The sequence below is a fragment of the Schistocerca gregaria genome, chromosome 4, assembly GCF_023897955.1.
Source record: "Schistocerca gregaria isolate iqSchGreg1 chromosome 4, iqSchGreg1.2, whole genome shotgun sequence".
NCBI lineage: Eukaryota > Metazoa > Arthropoda > Insecta > Orthoptera > Acrididae > Schistocerca > Schistocerca gregaria.
Window position 1 is genome coordinate 166,389,377 of NC_064923.1, and position 19,676 is coordinate 166,409,052.

Here is a 19,676-nt window from a genome sequence, read left to right on the forward strand (position 1 = left end):
GAACAAAGCAATCGCTGGTTTCACGGAACGCACGCTCTCGGAAACTTTTCTGTGTCGTATAATGCCTCTCTTGCAGCGTCGCAACTGCATAAACATCTCTGTAACGCTTTTGTCGTTAATGAACGAACACGTGAAAAAACGCAAAGGGCATCTTTGTATCGTCATTGTCTTCTCTGCTAGTCCTACCTGACAAAGCTGCGTGATCAACAAAACCGAACACTTGATCGAACAAGTGAGTCGACTGCCACTTCATTCCTTAAATATTTTGCGACAAATTTCGGCCTATGATCTGATTTTCCTAGAACGTGTGTGTGATGCTACACAGATCTCTGTGCTTCCTCCGAGATATATACATCTTAGGACCGGAATCCACAGATAACAGAATATCTGTTCCCGGCTATGACACGCAGGGTGGTTATGGATTGGCGAAATCAACGCCTATCACATCTCCGATGAATAAAGTGGTCAGCAGCGGAACGACGATGATCAGTTTTTGCTAAAAAATTATGCTGCACTTGTAACTAAATTTCATACTATGAAGGCTCTTAAATATGCAAAGGCGCAGCTTTGCGCATGTTTGCACGATTGAAGTCAGTAAGGAATTTCTAAGGTAAAAGGTTAATTGGAGTTGCAAGCTTGGGTAGACATCTCTGTGTCATTGAACTGTACGAATATGACGAGGTAGGAGACCACACCAGTCGCCATGGACGACAAGTTGGAAAGATCTATGGTGAACAAACCGCTCGCTGTGAAACGCAGGCGGCGGTGCAGCAGCTGCAGCGAGAAGAGCTTCAGCTGTCGACGTACGCTGGAGCCAGTGGTTCCGTAGTCCATTGGCGACAGCAGAACCTTATTCACCAGGTCCGCAGTGCGGCGGATTTCACTGGCGACTTTGCTGCAGGACCACGTGATTGCCAGAATGCCGCCAACGTGGACAACAACCCACATTATTGCAACGTATGCCATGGAGTCCATTTTATCTCGGGTAAACACCTGAAAAGAGAACATTTCTATGTTTAGTTATTCGCCGTCAGTGTTCTTATCATCAAGTGTGTTGTAAAATCCACCTTACCATGAGGGAAGATCAGAAAAGCGAAAATGAGTTAGTTACGAACTTTGAATTCGACATCAGTTATCGGTTGCAGTTGTCCGCCCCGGTAGCTGAGTGGTAAACTTGTCGCTCGAGCAATTAATATCCGTCTCTCTAAGCTGCTCGATACCATTATTGCCGCCCACCAAAGCTGTGTGCCTGGACGCACGATACTGACTTCCGTTCTCGAATGTCGCGATGTAATCTCGGTGGCGGCTGCCGCTAATATCCCAGGGGCTTTGCTTTTTCTTGATTTCCAAAAAGCGTTCGATCGATTCAGCCATGATTTTTTATCGAGAGTGCTCACCGCTGTCGGCTTTAATAATGATGCTCGACAAGTCTTAACTAATCTTTTTACCGGTATCAGTGTCTCGGTGATTGTGAACGGTCACCCTACCCCCCGGATATCGATCAGACGGGGGTTACCCCAGGGAAGCCCCTTATCCATGTCACTTTTTATTCTATCCTTAGAGCCCTTACTTCGCCATCTCACCATGCACTTACGTGGCTGGAATATATTGGGGGAAATTTTTGCAGTCCGTGCATACGCCGATGACGTCATGGTTTTAGTACGACATGCCGAGGATATACCGCGGCTTAAGGATACCTTGGATTCATTTTGTGGTCTTGCTGGTGCTCGCATTAATGATCGCAAATGCACGTTCCTGCCGTTGAGAGGCTTTGATCATGTCGTCATTCCTTGGGCGACGGTTGTCGATCGCCATAAGACCTTGGGGATCATAGTGGATCGTAATCCGATCAAAATGGCGGCACTAAATTGGCGTGAGGTTACGAGTCGTGTTCACGGGGCGATCCTTGAACATGACCGCCGTTCCCTTAGCCTCCTTCACAAGGCACGGGTCTTAGAGACCTATGTCTTCAGTAAAATATACTACGTTTCGCAGGTCTTCCCGCTTCCCGCGATGATGGCCCGCAGGCTGAAACAGCTGTCTAGTCGATTTCTGTGGCGCCGCCATGTCTTCCGTGTCCGGTATGAAGTTGTGGCCAGGCCTCGGAAGCTTGGAGGATTGGGTCTTTCAGATATCAAAGTGAAGACGTCCATCTTATTTGCCCGCCGCAATGTTTTAACCTGTACGCGGGCTCCGCATTCAGTCACCTCTCGTTTACTTTCCCGCCTCCGGCCGGCCAGTCTGACCCCTCCTGTTGATGTTGGACGGATTAATCCTAAATTGCGGCACACTCGTGAATACTTTGTACTTGTCGGTATTCTGGGTGCTGATATACTTTCTATGACGCATATTCCTACCAACATGCTACAAATCCGTTGGGGTACAGCATGTTTCCCTTCTTCTGTTGAACTTGCTTCCCCGTCAACGTCATGGAAAACGGTCTGGTCTCATCTTAGTCTTCCCATTTTGCCGATGGAGATTGTTTCAACGTGGTATAAGGTCATTTACCGTCTGATACCTACTGGTGATCATCTTTTTCGTATTGGCCTTCGTCCGACTGATCAGTGTGAGGAATGTCATCAAACTGACACCTTACTTCACAGGCTAGTTGCTTGCGGACGGGATCATTGGCTCTGGGTCCGCCGTCAATTAGCTTTTCTTACTAGAGGGCCTGAAACCGCATTCCCAGACGACATCTTTTTACATCCGGACATCTCTTATTTTCCTCAGACGAAAACGAACACGATGGTCTGGCTCTTGGGTTACTATGTCCATTACGTCATCGAAGGCGGTAATGACCCAGATCCCCGCGTTTTTCACCATTATTTGTCAACTGCGCATTGGAAATGGCAGCGGTTACCACAATACCGAACGCTTTTTGCGAATATGCTTTTTCTTGTGTTTAACCGTCAAGGGGTTGGTTAAGTTCCCCTGTGATTCCTGTTTCTTCCCTGAGCTCGAGTCCCCTCCCTTGTTGTATTTTTTCGTAATTTTTTTTCTCTCTCTCTTTTGCATGTATATATATACACCCAAAATGCATACGGGTGGGGTAACGGGTTGGTCTTCCCCTTCAGAAGAAATGTTTTATTTGTGTTTCACCTAATTTGTTGATTTTCTTTTTGCAGCTAGTATTAAATGATGATTTGACTATGGTTGTCTGAATTCTCGTGAAATATACCAAGTCAATCTGATAATAAAAGAAAAAAAAAAAAGTGGTCAGCGCGACAGACTGTCAATACAAAGGGATCGGTTTCGATTCCCGGCTGGGTCGGAGATTTTCTCCTCTCAGGGACTGGGTGTTGTGTTGTCCTAATCATCATCATTTCATCCCCATCGACGCGCAAGTCACCGAATTGGCGTCAAATCGAAAGACTTGCACCAGGCGAACGGTCTACCCGACAGGAGGCCCTCGTCACACGACATTTCATTGGTTGCAATTGATTGCAGTGTTTCTTGTATCTTCTTGCATGCAATATTATTTAACGCCATGTTACAAATTAACAATGATAACGGAAAATTGTGATGCTAATTATATAAAATATCACGATCATATTAATGATCGTAAGTTTAATATTTCCAAATCAATTTGAATAGTGTGATCATAATCCTAAACATCTGTGACGTTAACAGCAGCACGAATTCTAATGCATATAAGAGCATAAGGCTGACCATCTGAGAGGTATAAAGGTAGTTATGGAGGTAGCTTTACTAAAATAATTAGCATGACACCAAATGATACAGTCATTGTGATAAAGTATATAGTTGTACTATACAGTTTTTCACCTCTGTTTTTAACGCCTTCGATGGTTTCTCTACATGTCCTTTACAATATTTGTTTAATAATGTGTACACGCGGACGCGTTTAAATCGACCATACGACTGCGATTGCCTCACTTGGCTTGCTGTTATCGGATAAAATTATTTATACCCCAGATTGGCTGATAAATACGTGGTTATTAGGTACTTCTGCTAATCCCAATACTTCGCATAGTTAGAGATGGTTTATCCAAAGACAGTTTATCGAAAGACAGCTCTAACGAGACTTTCATTTCGACTAGTTTAGTATTGTGAGTAATAAGTAAATACGAGCGGAACTGGGAAGAAAGGAGATTTGGGGCATAACCCTGATTAGGTCAAGGGTTCTGTTCATAGGACACATTAAGAGACATCAAAGAACCGTCATTTATTATTGGAGGGAATGGGTTGATGGACACATAATGAACAGAGAAAGCAATGGACGAGTACAGCAATTAGCTTCACCTGAATTTGGGTTGCAGCAGTTTTCCGGTGCTGAAACGGTTTCTACAGGGTCTAGCGGAGACCTACATCAAACCAGTCTTCTCATTGAAGACGACAAATCAATAACAAGTAAAATGTCCAGAGACACCCTAATATGAACTAGAATAATTGTAAACAAATGCCATATTATAACCATATGGCTATCGGGAACATTTGTACGCTTCTATAGTTTTATGTTTCTAAAATTTATGTTATAAACGTCAGTCGTCAGTTTCTGCGTTTCTTCAAAAATGCAGTCCTGCTGTTTAGCTTGGTGGTTATGTGTTTGTCTACGATACAACGAGCCCGGGTTGTATTTCCGGCCGGGTTGGATTTTTCTCCAATCGTGGATTTGTGTTGTCCTCATCTTTTCATCATCATCATCACCGACACGCAAGTCGCCCAGTACGGCGTCACGTGAAATAAGATTTACAACCCGACGGCCTAACTTATTCCCGGGCAACAGTGCCGCACAATCATTACTTTTTTTAAAAAAGAAATGCCAAAGTATTATGTTACGGTGTAGATTTTCGATGCAGCAGTGGATCGTCTTCATTACGAGAGCTTGTACATGAAACAAGAACGAGATTTATATTATGATGAGGCGGTTTGAGTTGGTGATCAACTGATTTTCGTGAGTCGTGAGTGCTACTTATTGCGAAGTTGCTAGTGCACCTATTATTGCAGACATTGGAATGGCAGCGATTAACCTTAAATAATCTGTGCCATGTGTCGTTCAAGTGCTGGCCGGTGTAGGCGAGAGGTTCTAGGCATTTCAGTTTGGAACCGCGCAACCGTTACGGTCGCTGGTACGAATACTGCCTTGCGCATGGATGTGTGTGATGTCCTTAGGTTAGTTACGTTTAAGTTGTTCTATGTTCTAGGGGACTGATGACCTCAGATGTTAAGTCCCATAGTACTCAAAGCTATTTGAACATTTTTTTGTCGTTCAGGTAATTGGCCCAAGTGCTTTACAAATGTTTCTAATGTCTCTGAGCACTTGGGACTTAACATCTGAGGTCATAAGTACCCTAGAACTTAGAGCTGCCTAAACCTAACTAGCTTTAGGACAGTACACACATCCACGCCCGAGGCAAGATTCGAACCTGCGACCTTAGCGGTCGCGCAGTTCCTTTCTGAAGAGCCGAGAACCGCATGGCCACACTGGCCGTCAAGTGCTTTACACGGTTTCATAGTTGAAACAACGACTAAAATAAATATTAACAGAAAAGTCATTCACATAGCCTCTATCATCAATAACCTTCATTTATGAATGTTTCAAAGGAAGAAATTACAGAAGGAAAATTACAATTTAAAGTCCTATCGGCAAAGCGGTGACTAGAGATGGAGCACGATGTGGGACTACGATAGAATAAGGAATGTAACCGTTGGTGCCATTTTCAAAGGAATCATCCAGATATTTTGCTGAAGCGATTAGGGAAATCATGGAGTATCTAAATCTGGATAGCCGGAGACGAATTCAAACTATCTATCTCCCGAATGGGAGTCCTGGGTGCTAACCTCTGCACTATCCCACTCGACGATTGTTGCAGCTCATAAAAATGGTGTTGTATGAAGGCTTCGTTCACTTAAATGTCAATCATAATATGCTTACGTTGTTAAAACAACAAATACCAATACTAAAACTAAAAATAAATACCTAGATTAGCTGATAAACAAAATATTTCGGAGATCCTTGTTCAGACATCGTCAATAAAAATAGAATAACACGTCAGAAGAAAGTGATAGCACATAAAGGAGCATTTAAGATATTAAACATCCTGGGCAGTTTAAAACTGTGTTCCCGACCGAGACTCGAACTCGGGACCTTTGCCTTTAGTGGGCAAGTGCTCTACCATCTGAGTTACCGAAGCACGACTCACGACCGGTACTCACAGCTTTACTTCAGGCGGTATCCGTCTCCTACCTTCCAAACTCTACAGAAGCTCTCCTGCGAACCTTACAGAACTAGCACTCCTGAAAGAAAGGATATTGCGGATACATGGCTTAGCCACAGCCTGGGGAATGTTTCCAGAATGAGATTTTCACTCTGCAGCGGAGTGTGCGCTGATATGAAACTTCCTGGCAGATTAGATCTGTGTGCCCGACCGAGGCTCGAACTCGGGACCTTCACCTTTCGCGGGCAAGTGCTCTACCATCTGAGCTATCGAAGCACGACTCACGCCCGGTACTCACAGCTTTACTTCTGCAGTATCCGTCTCCTACCCTCCAAATTTTACAGAAGCTCTCCTGCGAACCTTACAGAACTAGCACTCCTGAAAGAAAGGATATTGCGGAGACATAGCTTAGCCACAGGCTGGGGAATGTTTCTAGAATGAGATTTTCACTCTGTAGCGGAGTGTGCGCTGATATGAAACTTTCTGGTAGATTAAAACTGTGTGCCCGACCGAGACTCGAACTCGGGACCTTTGCCTTCCGCGGAGTGAGACGAGGTTCTGTCAGAAATAAAGCTGTGAGTACCGGGCGTGAGTCGTGCTTCGATAGCTCAGTTGGTAGAGCACTTGCCCGCGAAAGAGAAAGATCCCGAGTTCGAGTCTCGGTCGGGCACACAGTTTTCATCTGCCAGGAAGTTTCATATCAGTGCACACTCAGCTGCAGAGCGAAAATATCATTCTGGAAACATTCCCCAGGCTGTGGCTAAGCCATATCTCCGCAATATCCTTTCTTTTAGGAATGCTAGTTCTTTAAGGTTCGCAGGAGAGCTTCTGTAAAGTTTGGAAGGTAGGAGACGGATACTGGCAGAAGTCAAGCTGTGAGTAGCGGGCGTGAGTCGTGCCTCGGTTGCTCAGATGGTAGAACACTTGCCCGCGAAAGAGAAAGATCCCGAGTTCGAGTCTCGGTCGGCACACAATTTTAATCTGCCAGGAAGTTTCATATCAGTGCACACTCAGCTGCAGAGCGAAAATATCATTCTGGAAACATTCCCCAGGCTGTGGCTAAGCCATGTCTCCTCAATATCCTTTCTTTCAGGAATGCTAGTTCTTTAAGGTTCGCAGGAGAGCTTCTGTAAAGTTTGGAAGGTAGGTGACGGATACTGGCAGAAGTCAATCTGTGAGTAGCGGGCGTGAGTCGTGCCTCGGTTGCTGAGATGGTAGAGCACTTGCCCGCGAAAGGCAAAGGTCCCGAGTTCGAGTCTCGGTCGGGCACACAGTTTTAATCTGCTAGGAAGTTTCATATCAGCACACACTTCGTTGCAGAGTGAAAATCGTATTATGGATTTAAGATATTACACGTTATACATTTGGTTAAATTCAAGGGCAAAGGTACAGATTCACTAAAACGGAGTATATTTAAATTGTAGATACAGCATTCCAGCATCACACAAGGAACTACTTGTTACATTCGTTTGAGATCGACTGCATAACCCCCATTAATATGCTTCCCTGGTTGACGAAATGTTCATGAAAAAAGTAAAGCCAGTATGTGAGTTGGACAACAAATTAATTGCCTCTATTTTAGTTATGACACAGGTATGAGTTCATAATTTTCATTAACATTCCAAAAGGCAGCACTTAAAAAACAACACAAGTCAATGTCACGATTTGCATACATGGTCTATTCTGAGTTAAAATGTATAACGACAGTCTTGTGCTATACAACGGGGCTTTCAGTGAACATTCTGCGCTATTTAATACTCTTATCTCTAGGCATCTCCACCAGGCTCAATGAAGGTAAACTTTGCTATTTCTTGTTTCCTTCTTAAATATCATATTTTATTCTTTAATATAATATTTTCATGAGGTTTTTGTTTGTGGCATAAATGTGGGTGCCACACTGGCATGAGCTGTGCAGTTGAGCTCTGAATCACGTAATTTGTTCAAATAAACTGATCAATCCGAGCATTAAGACCGTAATTTGAACGAAAAGAACTCGATTCAGCACCCCAATGAGTTTTGTAGACACAAATTTTGCATCAAGGTTTACTTGAATTTAGATCATATAAAAGCTATAAACACTCTTACGTCTCTGCGAAATAGGTAAAACTGAAGTACATTGTTAGTAATTTCATGCAGCCATTCCTACCATGAATTAAGGCATTAGTATACTGTTTCATTCTTGTGGTAGGAACTATTTAATGAGGCATAAAAATCTCTTCTATACGGGACTTGAATTAAGTAAGAAAACGCTCAAATCCATTTATCCCTAATTACAATTTGTTAATGTAGATATAAGGATGTTTCCAAAGAGATTATTTCCTTGATACACTGCTGTATTTCCTGAATACAGTTCTTTTATGAATGATTGTATTCGTTATGTCAAGTTTTTCAACAGGAGTAAGACGTTCAGTTATAAGATGTAAGTACTTAAACTTAGCGAGGGTTTAAATGATTTTTCATTCGTAGACAGGCAGATTGATAGGTAGGTAGATAGTTGGATGTAATGATAATCTCTTTATTCCTTAGACCTATACTCCAAAGATCCTCAAGATTGTAGAATACGCAAGAAAATTAAAAAAAATTACAATCTTATGTCCGCAAATCGGTAACTAAGCACGGTGTTCCGCACTGGATTTTCCTTATTTCTTTCGCTAGATTAACGTGGTATATGTTGATAACAGAGAGAAACGTTCAGAAGACTGATTATACGTACTTCTAGTTCCGTAGATCTTTTGAGTGCCGATCGTCAAGCATGTATAACATATAAGAATGAAACCAGAATACAAATTAGATATTTACAACGACAAAAATGCTCATATGATTCAGAAAATTCTAAGAGGAATCATCCTCTAATAATCAGAAGAAATAAAAGATTTTAAATATATTTTTTTAATAGCTATAGCTAATATCAGAATTGTCGTAAACGCGTAAGTGTATATATTGTGGTGTAAAATACAAAATTAGAAAAATATAGTTATATAGATAAATATAATGTATCATTGCCACTGTAGATGGGACTGAAGAATAAAAGTTCCTCTGACCACGTGCTGTGTGTTCCTTGTGTATAGCTGGCTCTGTGAGAGACGTAATGTGCTGTAAGCAGCAGAGTGGTTTGGAGACAAGCCGAAATTGTTGTTGTGTACGGTCAAGCAGACAAGTGGCAAGGCTGTACCAAATCACGTACCATGACAGGTACAAACAACGTTACACAACATTTCAAGCCAATTTAGGGAGTTTCTGTGATACGGGTCTTTTCAGGCAGACACCGGCCGCGGTGGCCGAGCGGTTCTAGTCGCTACAGTCTGGAACCGCGCGACCGCTACGGTTGCAGTTTCGTATCCCGCCTCGGACATGGATGTGTGTGATGTCCTTAGGTTAGTTAGGTTTAAGTAGTTCTAAGTTCTAGGGGACTGATGACGATAGATGTTAAGTCCCATAGGGCGCAGAGCCATTTGAACCATTTTTTTCAGGCAGACGAACGTACAAGGAGGCGGCAAACTGTGCGTGTACAATATTTGGAGGACCATCTTCTGCAGGATACTGAGACGAATTCTAGTACACAAATTCCATACAATTGGCCCAGCAACATGGTGTAACATAAAGTGTGACCATGTGTATCTTGCATGAGCACCGTTACTTACGCTGTCACCTGAAACGAGTGAAAGGATTATCACCAGCGTATTTCCCTTTACGAGAAAGATTTTGTCGATGGTTCTTACACCAGACCATCACAACTCTGGGATTTTTGTCATCAGCTCTCTTTACCGATGAAGCAACCTTTAGCAAAACTGGCATCATCAATCTGTTTAATCGTCATCCGTGGACTAAAGACATGGCACGTGGTCAGAGTAACTTTAATTCATCAGCGCCATCCATCGTGGCAATGATGGATTTCCAGACAAATGGTCATAGATTCGTTTTTTCTCCATTTTGAGTAAGGAATCGGTTCCTACAGTTTGTCGGTATCCTTAATGTTCACCCTGTATCCGTCAACAGCCTCTACTAAAGGCACAACCAATAATATTTTTATGGCAGCTAGCTGCTAACTGAAAACGGAGGGGAACCATATTATATGTTTATGTAGATTTCGCTTCTTTCAGATAGTGAGTCCATAAAACAGAGCCGTTGTTTTGACTTGTTATTAAGGCAGTGTTTGTACCATCGGCAAACTAAAAAAAGTTTACTTGTTATTTGAAAGAACAAAACTGAATAATATGTAAAAACTAAATAAAAGCCTCAAGTAGAAATCTTATGGAACTTCACAGTTAAGAAGTTAACTGCTCGATGATTATTTATAATTTAGTTTAAGATTCTCTGGCTGTTGTGTATCCTGTACATGATGTGAACTGTTTTGCCGAAGTTCCAGCGTTATTGTGATTTATTTAAAAGAGTAAAGTTGTTTACGGAGTCATATTTTTCTGACACGATTGAAAAATTTTGTAACCGTGACCATGTCTATTGTCAACTTATCTTTTAAGCATAAAATTATCTATACTCCTTGATCTCTGGTTCTATAAGCTTCATCCGTCATCGTATCCCATACTACGCTTTTTGTTTTGCCTCATCTTATTATCGTTTTCCTCGTTATATGTTGTTTCTATGTCTGTATCACTCGCGTGGGTTACAGAAATAGCTTCAAAGTTGCTTCTATATGGCAAATACAGATTGGGTTTGGTCGTACTACATGTCTTTATTCCTAGAGCAATTTATTTCTTATTTATAGACTCTGGTATAACCTGAGTTACGTCTGGTGGTAAACGAGCTTAGATTCTGTGGCAATATCATCCATAAGGTGTTTTACTTCCCATTCATGTAATCAGAAGTTCATTTCCTGAAATAATATTTTTTTTTTTTGCTTTTAGACTACCCTCTAGTATACTAATGTAGTTACTTTTAAATGCGGATCGATATTAAAATATAACATAAGAAGCAGCAAGTCACCGTCTGAAAAATATTGAATATAGATTTACTAACGAGATTTTGTTAATTAGTCTATCTAATAAGATGTACTGAATTTCTGTTTTCGAGGAATTGACTCTTCTATTGTAAAAATTTACAAAGGCCACAGTTTCCTTTCTGCTAGTAAATAAGTCAGAAAAACAGCATGATGGGAACTGATTACTTATTCACAGAGGGGTTGTGTGTGGTCTTAGTATTGTACACGGTTCATTATGAGACCCTACTACTGTCACACGTGATTCCGAATCTAACTTTAAGCAAAATCTGATAACGTCTTCCTTAAACGAATACAAAACCTAATAATTTTTCTAATGCAAAACATACTGTCGTTGGTTTGAAAGACAGACTATTTCACTATGTAACACTGCTCTGATGTTACTTCCACATTACACCATGTCTGTCATTTAGCCCCAAAGGAAGAGTCCAACACACATCTTTGAGTGCAGCTCATAGATCCGACATTGAAAATGGGTACAGAGGATTCTCTACTCGAAATCAAAACTCATATATTAAGTTCTGTTTTCCTAGAGTGATCTGTGCGCACCAAGAGAAGTTTCTCAAATTACAGCACAAATTTTTTAATAGTGTAACACTGTCACATAGTTAGATACTCGTCGATATTTTTCCACTTTATCTGTACTACTTGACACAATCAGTTTTTGATTATTTCGAAAAAAATCTTCTCTGATAACTTAAAGCTTGAAATAGCACCAAATGTTTCATTGAAGCAAGTACAAACGACAGCCAACACCATCCATGTCACTTAGCGTTTTAACGGTAACATTCGGCATCATTTCCATCACTGGTTAGTTTTGGAAACCTATAGTAGTGACACGTTAAATTGCATTCATAAAACCCTTAATACACTGCTTACTGCATGTACTTTCTACAGACTGAGTATAAAAGGAAGTGATTGATTTCTTAACACAGCCATTGAAACGGTAAATAGGGTCTACAGTCTCAGTGATATATCGAAAATAGCACATCGGTTAAAAAAAATAATATTTTCAATTTGCTTGTCTGGGAGGGCGATATTGAATGATACCATACTCGACCACCAACCGCGCATTGTGCATACTTACAGGGGAACAAATCTGAAATCTTCAAAGGGAACATCCAATTTTTATTGGAGGTTAAGATTCTACGGCAAAACCTACATTCGTAATGTCGGAAGCATTTTTCTCGTTTCGCCACAGATTGCGCTGTAATCGGAGCACTAAAAATGTGTACACAGTAGCAATTTACGACATGCTTTGAATATGCAATGGCTTGGGGGACTAAACCTTCATGCTGTGAGGTTAGGACAGGACAGTATTGCATAAGTTCTAATTGGAAACCCCATTCACAAAGTTGCATTCAACAAATGGTTAAAGTGGCTCTAAGCACCATGGGACTTAAGAAAAGAGGTCATCAGACCCATGGACTTAGAACTACTTCAAGCAAACTAACCTAAGGACATAACATACATCCATGCCCGAGGCAGGATTCGAACCTGCGACCGTACTAGCAGCCCGATTCTGGACTGAAGCGCTTAGAGCCGCTCGGCCACAACGACCGACTCCGAAACATTGCTTAGACCTACCGAACAGCGGACTACTCTACACGCCGCCGTTGTCTTTGGCTCGAGCTGAACGATACTCTATCTTTCCCATTAGAATAAGTGTGCAAACGTAGTACCACGGAATTCAATACATATACTAATCCACTATTCAATTGACCATACATAGGACAGACGCACATGTGCATGAATGTCAGCACAGGCGTTTCTGATGCGGTCGGCCATGTCTTACCGGCCTGTTGGCACCAGTTGGAACACAGAAGGAAATCCCGCGAGCTATAGGGCTCATTAATATGGCTACCTCTGCCAATCCACAAACAAGTGTAAACACGGTCTAATGCCTCCCGTGCTTCAACTGCGTAATGCGCTCTGCTGTGTAGTCTTCATGTTGAAACCACATACGTTGTCGAATGTTCAGGGCAATATACTGCAATATAACCGGTAGTTCCAGTTCCAAGTCCGTTCGATATTAGCGTCCACTCAACGTGCCGTCAATAAAACATGGGCCAGTGAGTTTCTTCCCCATGACGCCAGCTCATACGTTAATCGAGAAAGGACGTTGATGGTCAGTTTGCGTAAACAGTGGGGATCGTCCACACCATAGCAATGCATGTTATGCCGGTTTACCTTGGTTTGAGAATGAAGACTCACCGGAAAAATAGCACCTCTGCAAATAACGTGGGGGTCGCTTGCATCTGTTGACGTCCCCGTTCATAACATGCCACGGTCATGGAAATCGTGGTATAGATGATACTTATGACGATGCAGTATTCTGAAAGTAATACCTACGGACATACCGGAATTGCGGTGTAATTGCTGGCGCTTATCCTTAGGTTGTGATGCACTGCAGCTAGTACAGCAATTTCATTAACGCGTTTGTTCCGTCTCCTTTTGCCGGTCTGTTCGCTGGCATCAGAAATAAAGGCGTTAAAAAACCTGCAAAATAACGAACGAGAGTGACCTTCCTCTGTAAAATGTACGGGATACAAGAAAACAGTAGCCTCAGTATTTCCTCTAGATTCTGTGTAAATCTAGATCGTTTCAGTATTTTCTACTTTCAAAGCTACATTCATCGTCCACTTGCGCGTCTGTTCTACAAATGATAGGTAGTTGTGCAGACCATAAACACTGAACAAGTATTTGAATATTCAGATCTGCTAACTGTTCTACATCTGCACATTACGTGAGCTCCGGTACAGTGTACTTCCTGTTATTATACAACTTAGCTACACGGCCACAGCGGCGTTTAGAGAGTTCCCCTGAACGATACATCGGAGAAATGCAACGTATCGAACGAGGTTTCCAAGTAGAGGTTATGAAATACAGGCATGTCGTACACTCGCGGCATTTACGTGGTGTCTCACGTGCCATTGGATTTTCAAGGACCACTGAGTAGCGTATCATAAATCACGACTGTATACCTATTTCTAATCTTTGAACTACAGCGCCATCTGTGGGGACACGAAGAAAATGCTTCAGGCAAGATGTATGGTGATTTTGCCGTAGAATCGTAATCTGCAATAAAAGTCAGGGGTTAGCATGGAAGATGTCAAAGTTGCCTCCCACAGCCCACGCATGGGTTATGGTGGCTATTCGATTGTGGTATCGGGGGATGTCCCTCTCCGAGACAACCAAATATCAATTATAATTTTGTTCGATCCAATGTATAATTTTCGAGATATTTCAATGTCTTTAGTTAAGATGAACATCCTCTATATGCTTCTCAACACAGTCTTAGATTTTGAATGTTGCTGGAGCGTAGGTTTCCGAACTTTTCGCACGCTGGCTCGCCTGCGCCTGCTACATTTCTCGTGGAGTCTTCGCAAGAATTTCTTATGAATTTCCATGAAGTGCTTAATGAGTACACCCCTCATCAAGAGTGACACTCTTTTGAAATCATATGTTCTTCTTCGCTTTTTCCATCGTGATAAACGTTTAAGGCTGACCGGATAATCCACAAAACTTGTCTAACAATGTTTCTTTAAAACTCACTTCTTGGGCCAGTTACACGACTCTAACACCAAAATCTACATTCAGCACTGCTATATTTATGTGGCAGTTCCATCTTAACTCGCTCCCTGGGATTGTTTCTGAGTACTTGACAGTTAGATTCCAGTCAGATATCACCGATATTTAGACTAATACTTAATCAGTCAATCTAGAAACTGTATACACCGTTTTTTTGTGTTGATGGTCAACCTATAGAGATTACTGTCTTCTAGTAACACGGAATATCGTAATAGGGTTGTCTCCCTGGTCTCAGCTGCGATGTCTGCAAACAATCTCTTGTAGATGAACGAAATTGTAGGACATAAATACTCAATACTTTATCTACCCTGTTGAACGTCGTAGTATTACAATACTGTTCTTTTGCTTATGACGACGTTTCCCTATTGGAAATAAGAGAGAAATCTACCTAGAAGGCATGGAATTTAATCGCTTATCTGCTCCGATAATTTGCATTAATATCAGATTTAGAAAAGTTTAAATTTTTGTCTGTGATACTGGTGGGCATTCGGATATTTCTGTGAATATTTTAAGTTTGTCCCTGATAAAAGGGTGGACCAATCTTTTGATAAAGGTTTCAAATGGCGTATCTTCCCCCTCTAGAGTACCTGGCCTCAATGATTTTTTGTCAGGATTTCATCCCATAGCCGGCAAGTTCCACTTTTAGGGCGCTGGGAATCGCCTTTAACTCCCACCCATTGGCTATAATTCTAGGTTCACACCGATTTTACCTTCTTGGACGTGAGAGTGGTAGTTGCCGCTTTTCGTTCATTCGTTCTCTACTCATGAGAAGTGAGTGGGCCGTTGTAGAACATTGCTCGTTGCAGAATGTAGCTCACTTGGGCTAAAAATTAAAAATGGAGGTTTTGTTATGGTGTGCTTGGGAGGTGATTTCCACTTTACTCACTTGATTATCAAAGAAAAATGACCAGAAATCCTTGCTCAGGCTTGGGAGTAGGACGTATCTTCATATCGTCTGGATTAATTGCAGAGTGCCTAAGCTATCTCATTGGCATTTCTCAATATTTTAATATTCTGATGCCTGCGGCAGGACTCGAGCCCTTGAGACCATACCAGCCTTTGCCATCGCCCTCCCCTCCCCCCCTTAGGATATGAATGACAGAATGATAATATCACTCACACAACATTGAATAAAGACTGGCCATGGGGTACCACGTGACTCCACTGTTTCTCTGATGCTATCTCACCTGGTACTGTAGCTTGATGGAGAGACAAAGGTTGAGAGAAATTATACAGTTGATGAAGTGCGTGGCGAGGCAGCTGAGCACCGAGAGGCCGTACCCGTCGTCTATGAGCTTAGCCACGTCACACAGGTGGTCATGCACCTGCCGCAGTCTCCGCACCTCCTCAGCTTCACCTGTCAACTGTAAACAAAAGTTGGCATCGCACTCATACACACCCACATATCTGTTAGTTGCTATTAGACAAAACCTTCTGATAGAAATCCAACAGGCGAAATGAGCGATTGCTACTGATTAATGGTTGCCGAAGTTCTTAATTAAGAAGTGATAGGTGCTCGTACGTCTCACGGTTTGTGTAAGGCTTTCTAATATATGAAAATAAGACGGCATACATATCTCGAGTCTTAGATTGACATTTTATGTACGTCACTATAAACTGAAGAGCGAAAGCGTTGGTACCACTGCCATTCTCTCAACGAGTGCCAGGACTGCGAGGCGGTAAGGAATGTTTAAGACGAATAGGGAATGGTTCTGCCGACGGTGTGGTCCGCAAACGGGAAAAACCCTTGACTTTGACAAAGTGCATATAGTTACGGTCCTCCATCTGGTAACGAATGCCTCCGAAACGGCGACGTCGTCGACTGTTCGTGTCTTACCGTCCTGAGAGAAAAGTATTCCAAGAGTTTGGGAACAGAAAGGACTGTCAACACGTTGATTAACACACAATGGGAAAGGACTTGAACAAAATTCATCTCATGCATGAATCGAAAAAGGAAACAATAGTCTTCCACATATTTAATGAAGTGTTAACTTCTCCTAGAAGTGTCCAGGTCTAAAGAACAAAATTCCTCAGTTTATAGCAGGAAACTCATACAACACTCGAAAAAAAAGGAGAAACGGGCAAAGAACAAAATTCCTCAGTTAATAGCAAGAAACTCATACAACACTCAAAAAAAAAAAAGGAGAAACGGGCAAAGCCGCTACCCAGGTTCATAATAGGCCCTGTCTTGATTCTGAGCTAATCCGTACCCAGAACGCGATATCTTTATTGTGTATGTGCAAACATCAGTCATTACAGATAAGGAGCTATACACACCAGGCTGCAGAGGTAGAGCAATCCAGAGGCTCATTTCAACTAAATTGGTGTGAATGCAAGAAAATTAGATTTTGGGATGCCTTTAATCAAGGATACACACGTCTATAGTACTGGAAGATTGATGAACAGTATATATATATATGAACAACTTTAAGACACTAAAGTGATACGCTGACTGCTACAGAGGTGTGAAGAAAACTTTAAGATGTTGAGTAATAGTGTCTTCTGCCAGTTGTTCGGTCGTTCTCGCGCAATATTGGGACGGCGTGACTAGCTGTCGGCTTCAGTTGCTCCCTCGTCGCACGGAACATTTGAAGAGGATACCTAGATAGCTTGTCACTGCGTTGTGATATCGTACCAGAACAACATGAACAACCGGCAGAATACCCTATTACTCAGCATGTCAGCATATCTTCGGGAAAGATTCAAGTATTACAAGGGTATTTTCGTTCGTCAGCATGGTTCTCCCACCTGAACGTTTAGAGTTCATTGGTTGCACAGGGCTACAGGAGCCTATCAGAGGAGAAGATGGCTGCAGCAAAACAGAAGGTGTTCTACAAAACTCACTGTTGTTTTAACAAGCTTGGAGCAGCTACAAGTACGTGGTCTTGAGATATGGCACAGTGTAGCATCGGTCCACGCTATCGAATTCCGTGGCTTGATCACGGACTTCGACAGGAAAGCATTGGTGAGTGCACTGTAGCAGCTCTTACGCTCAACGAAGCCCAGGTGCGTCATAACCTCGGTGGTAAACAATATTTGACAGTGTCTGAGCTCTGTCGAGCTGATGTGTCCAACTGGCGTGGGCAGCAAAGTTTCAGACTTTTGGCAGCCTGCTTCGGCCGTGCATGGTGACGGAGGTATAGGCATCTGGGAAAAGAATCCTAGTCTAGTCATTGGCAGTGGATAATTGATGGTTTGTTGGCTAGGAGGGCCTCAGTTTGTCCATCAGCTCTTGTGTAGAGCCCTGGCAGGCACTCCTGCATCGTTGTGGACACTGACACTATGTCGATCGTCGTCTCCGATTTAATGACCTGCAAGATAGACCAGTCATGGTGGGTTTGTTGTACAGTTGGTGTTGCCAAGGCTATTTAACCCGTCCCATTTTTCAGTAAACATCTGGGCACTAACTGACTGGTGTACATTGACACCCATTGGTGACTGCGGTTAATTCTGTGCCAACATAATGCTGCAAATGTTCTTTTTATGCCACCGAGTTCTCATGCCTACGCTTTCATTGTTACGGTATGTTTCTTAAAATGAATTGGTTCAAAATAAACAGTGGTAAGATAAACAATGGCTTTGTCAATGTCTGTAACAGTGAGGCACACGAGAAGATTGGTTATTAGGGAGAGTGTGTGTGTTCAAATGTCGATGACGATTCATAATGTGCATTGTTAAGGCAATGTTAGGGTTGATGAAGAACTAGGATGTTCAGGAAATTAACTAACACAATGAGGACAGTCGCGGAATGATTGCTGACTAATAGGAGCGGGACATGAAAACTATTCACCAGAAATGAATAAATGTGGAGAACACATGGAACCTCCTCAGTAATTGGGAAACTGAAAGATATTTGTAACTTGACTCAGCTGGGAACTAACTCTATAAACTGGCCTGTTTCTGATCATGACCCTATATTTTGAAGGAAGTGCAACGTAAAGCGAGACACAGGTCACAACAACGATTTCAAATGTAATTAATTTAAACGCCTGAATGGAAGAATTGTGCTACGTTCCTGTCATTGTTTACTACATTTTTGTTGCTATGCTTTTATGAAAGGTATAGAAACATTTTTACGAGAGGCTAGCAGGTGTCTTAGTTCAAGGGACAGACTAATCGCACGTTCCACTAGATGATCACATAATGTGAGAACGGCCGGGTTAGCAAGAGCCGTATCATATAGGACCACTAAGAACAGTGAGAATACACTTACTACGCAGAGCGCAAAGTATCAAATCTTCTATTATATATATTAACTGTTTAAGTATTAATATACAGTTTCAGCCGAGCTGATGGTTTCAACTTGAAATAAGTACTTGTTAATAATACTTTCAATAATACTCAGTCCATCAGGAAACGCTAATTACAAATTTCAGTTACTGTCAGTGCTTACTGATGGAAAGGTTGGACCAATCACAAGTGCTCCGTGGTAAGGCATGCGCCAAATTGCTAGTATAGCTCACTACTAGTCTACTATAGGTTTCCGAGGAGATAGTACATGCACCTGTGAATTAAATCTGTGTTATAACGCACTTCAGTGATATTGTGTTAATCCACGGCAGTCTACGACCGGTTTTCGAGGTGAGAACACGTGAACTAGTGTGTGAACTGCAAGACCGCATAAAGACGGAATTAATTGTTACAGTTACATCTGAAAACATATTTGAGCGATCTCACTTGGATCCGAAGATTGTGTGAAGCATATTTTAACTTTTATGGTACTTAGAAATGAATGATTACTGACCAGGAGTCTTTTTACGAATATTAACGATAAAATGACTCTGGCAATCGTTTTGCTAGTTTTTGGATTGGTGGAATAAAACAATATTAGATGGCATCCATTTTACGATTCTTATATGCTTAGAATTTAAACATACCTTCTTCTCTCTTTATTATGCACGATTTATTTCATAAGCGTTGGAGTTCACAACCGACGGAGAAGAAACCAGCTGGGT

The 19,676-nt window shown here is 42.0% G+C and overlaps 1 protein-coding gene across 1 annotated transcript in view; it reads right to left on the reverse strand.

The window, feature by feature from the left end:
* Nucleotides 1–618: 618 nt before the first annotated feature.
* LOC126267643 (putative gustatory receptor 2a) overlaps nt 619–19,676 on the reverse strand; it is a 35,140-nt gene continuing 16,082 nt past the window's right edge. Inside the window, exons 2-3 of the mRNA XM_049972944.1 lie at nt 15,909–16,085; nt 619–993 (exon numbers count right to left, since the gene is read on the reverse strand). Coding sequence (XP_049828901.1) covers nt 619–993; nt 15,909–16,085 — 552 coding nt within the window. The remainder of the gene's footprint in view (nt 994–15,908; nt 16,086–19,676) is intronic.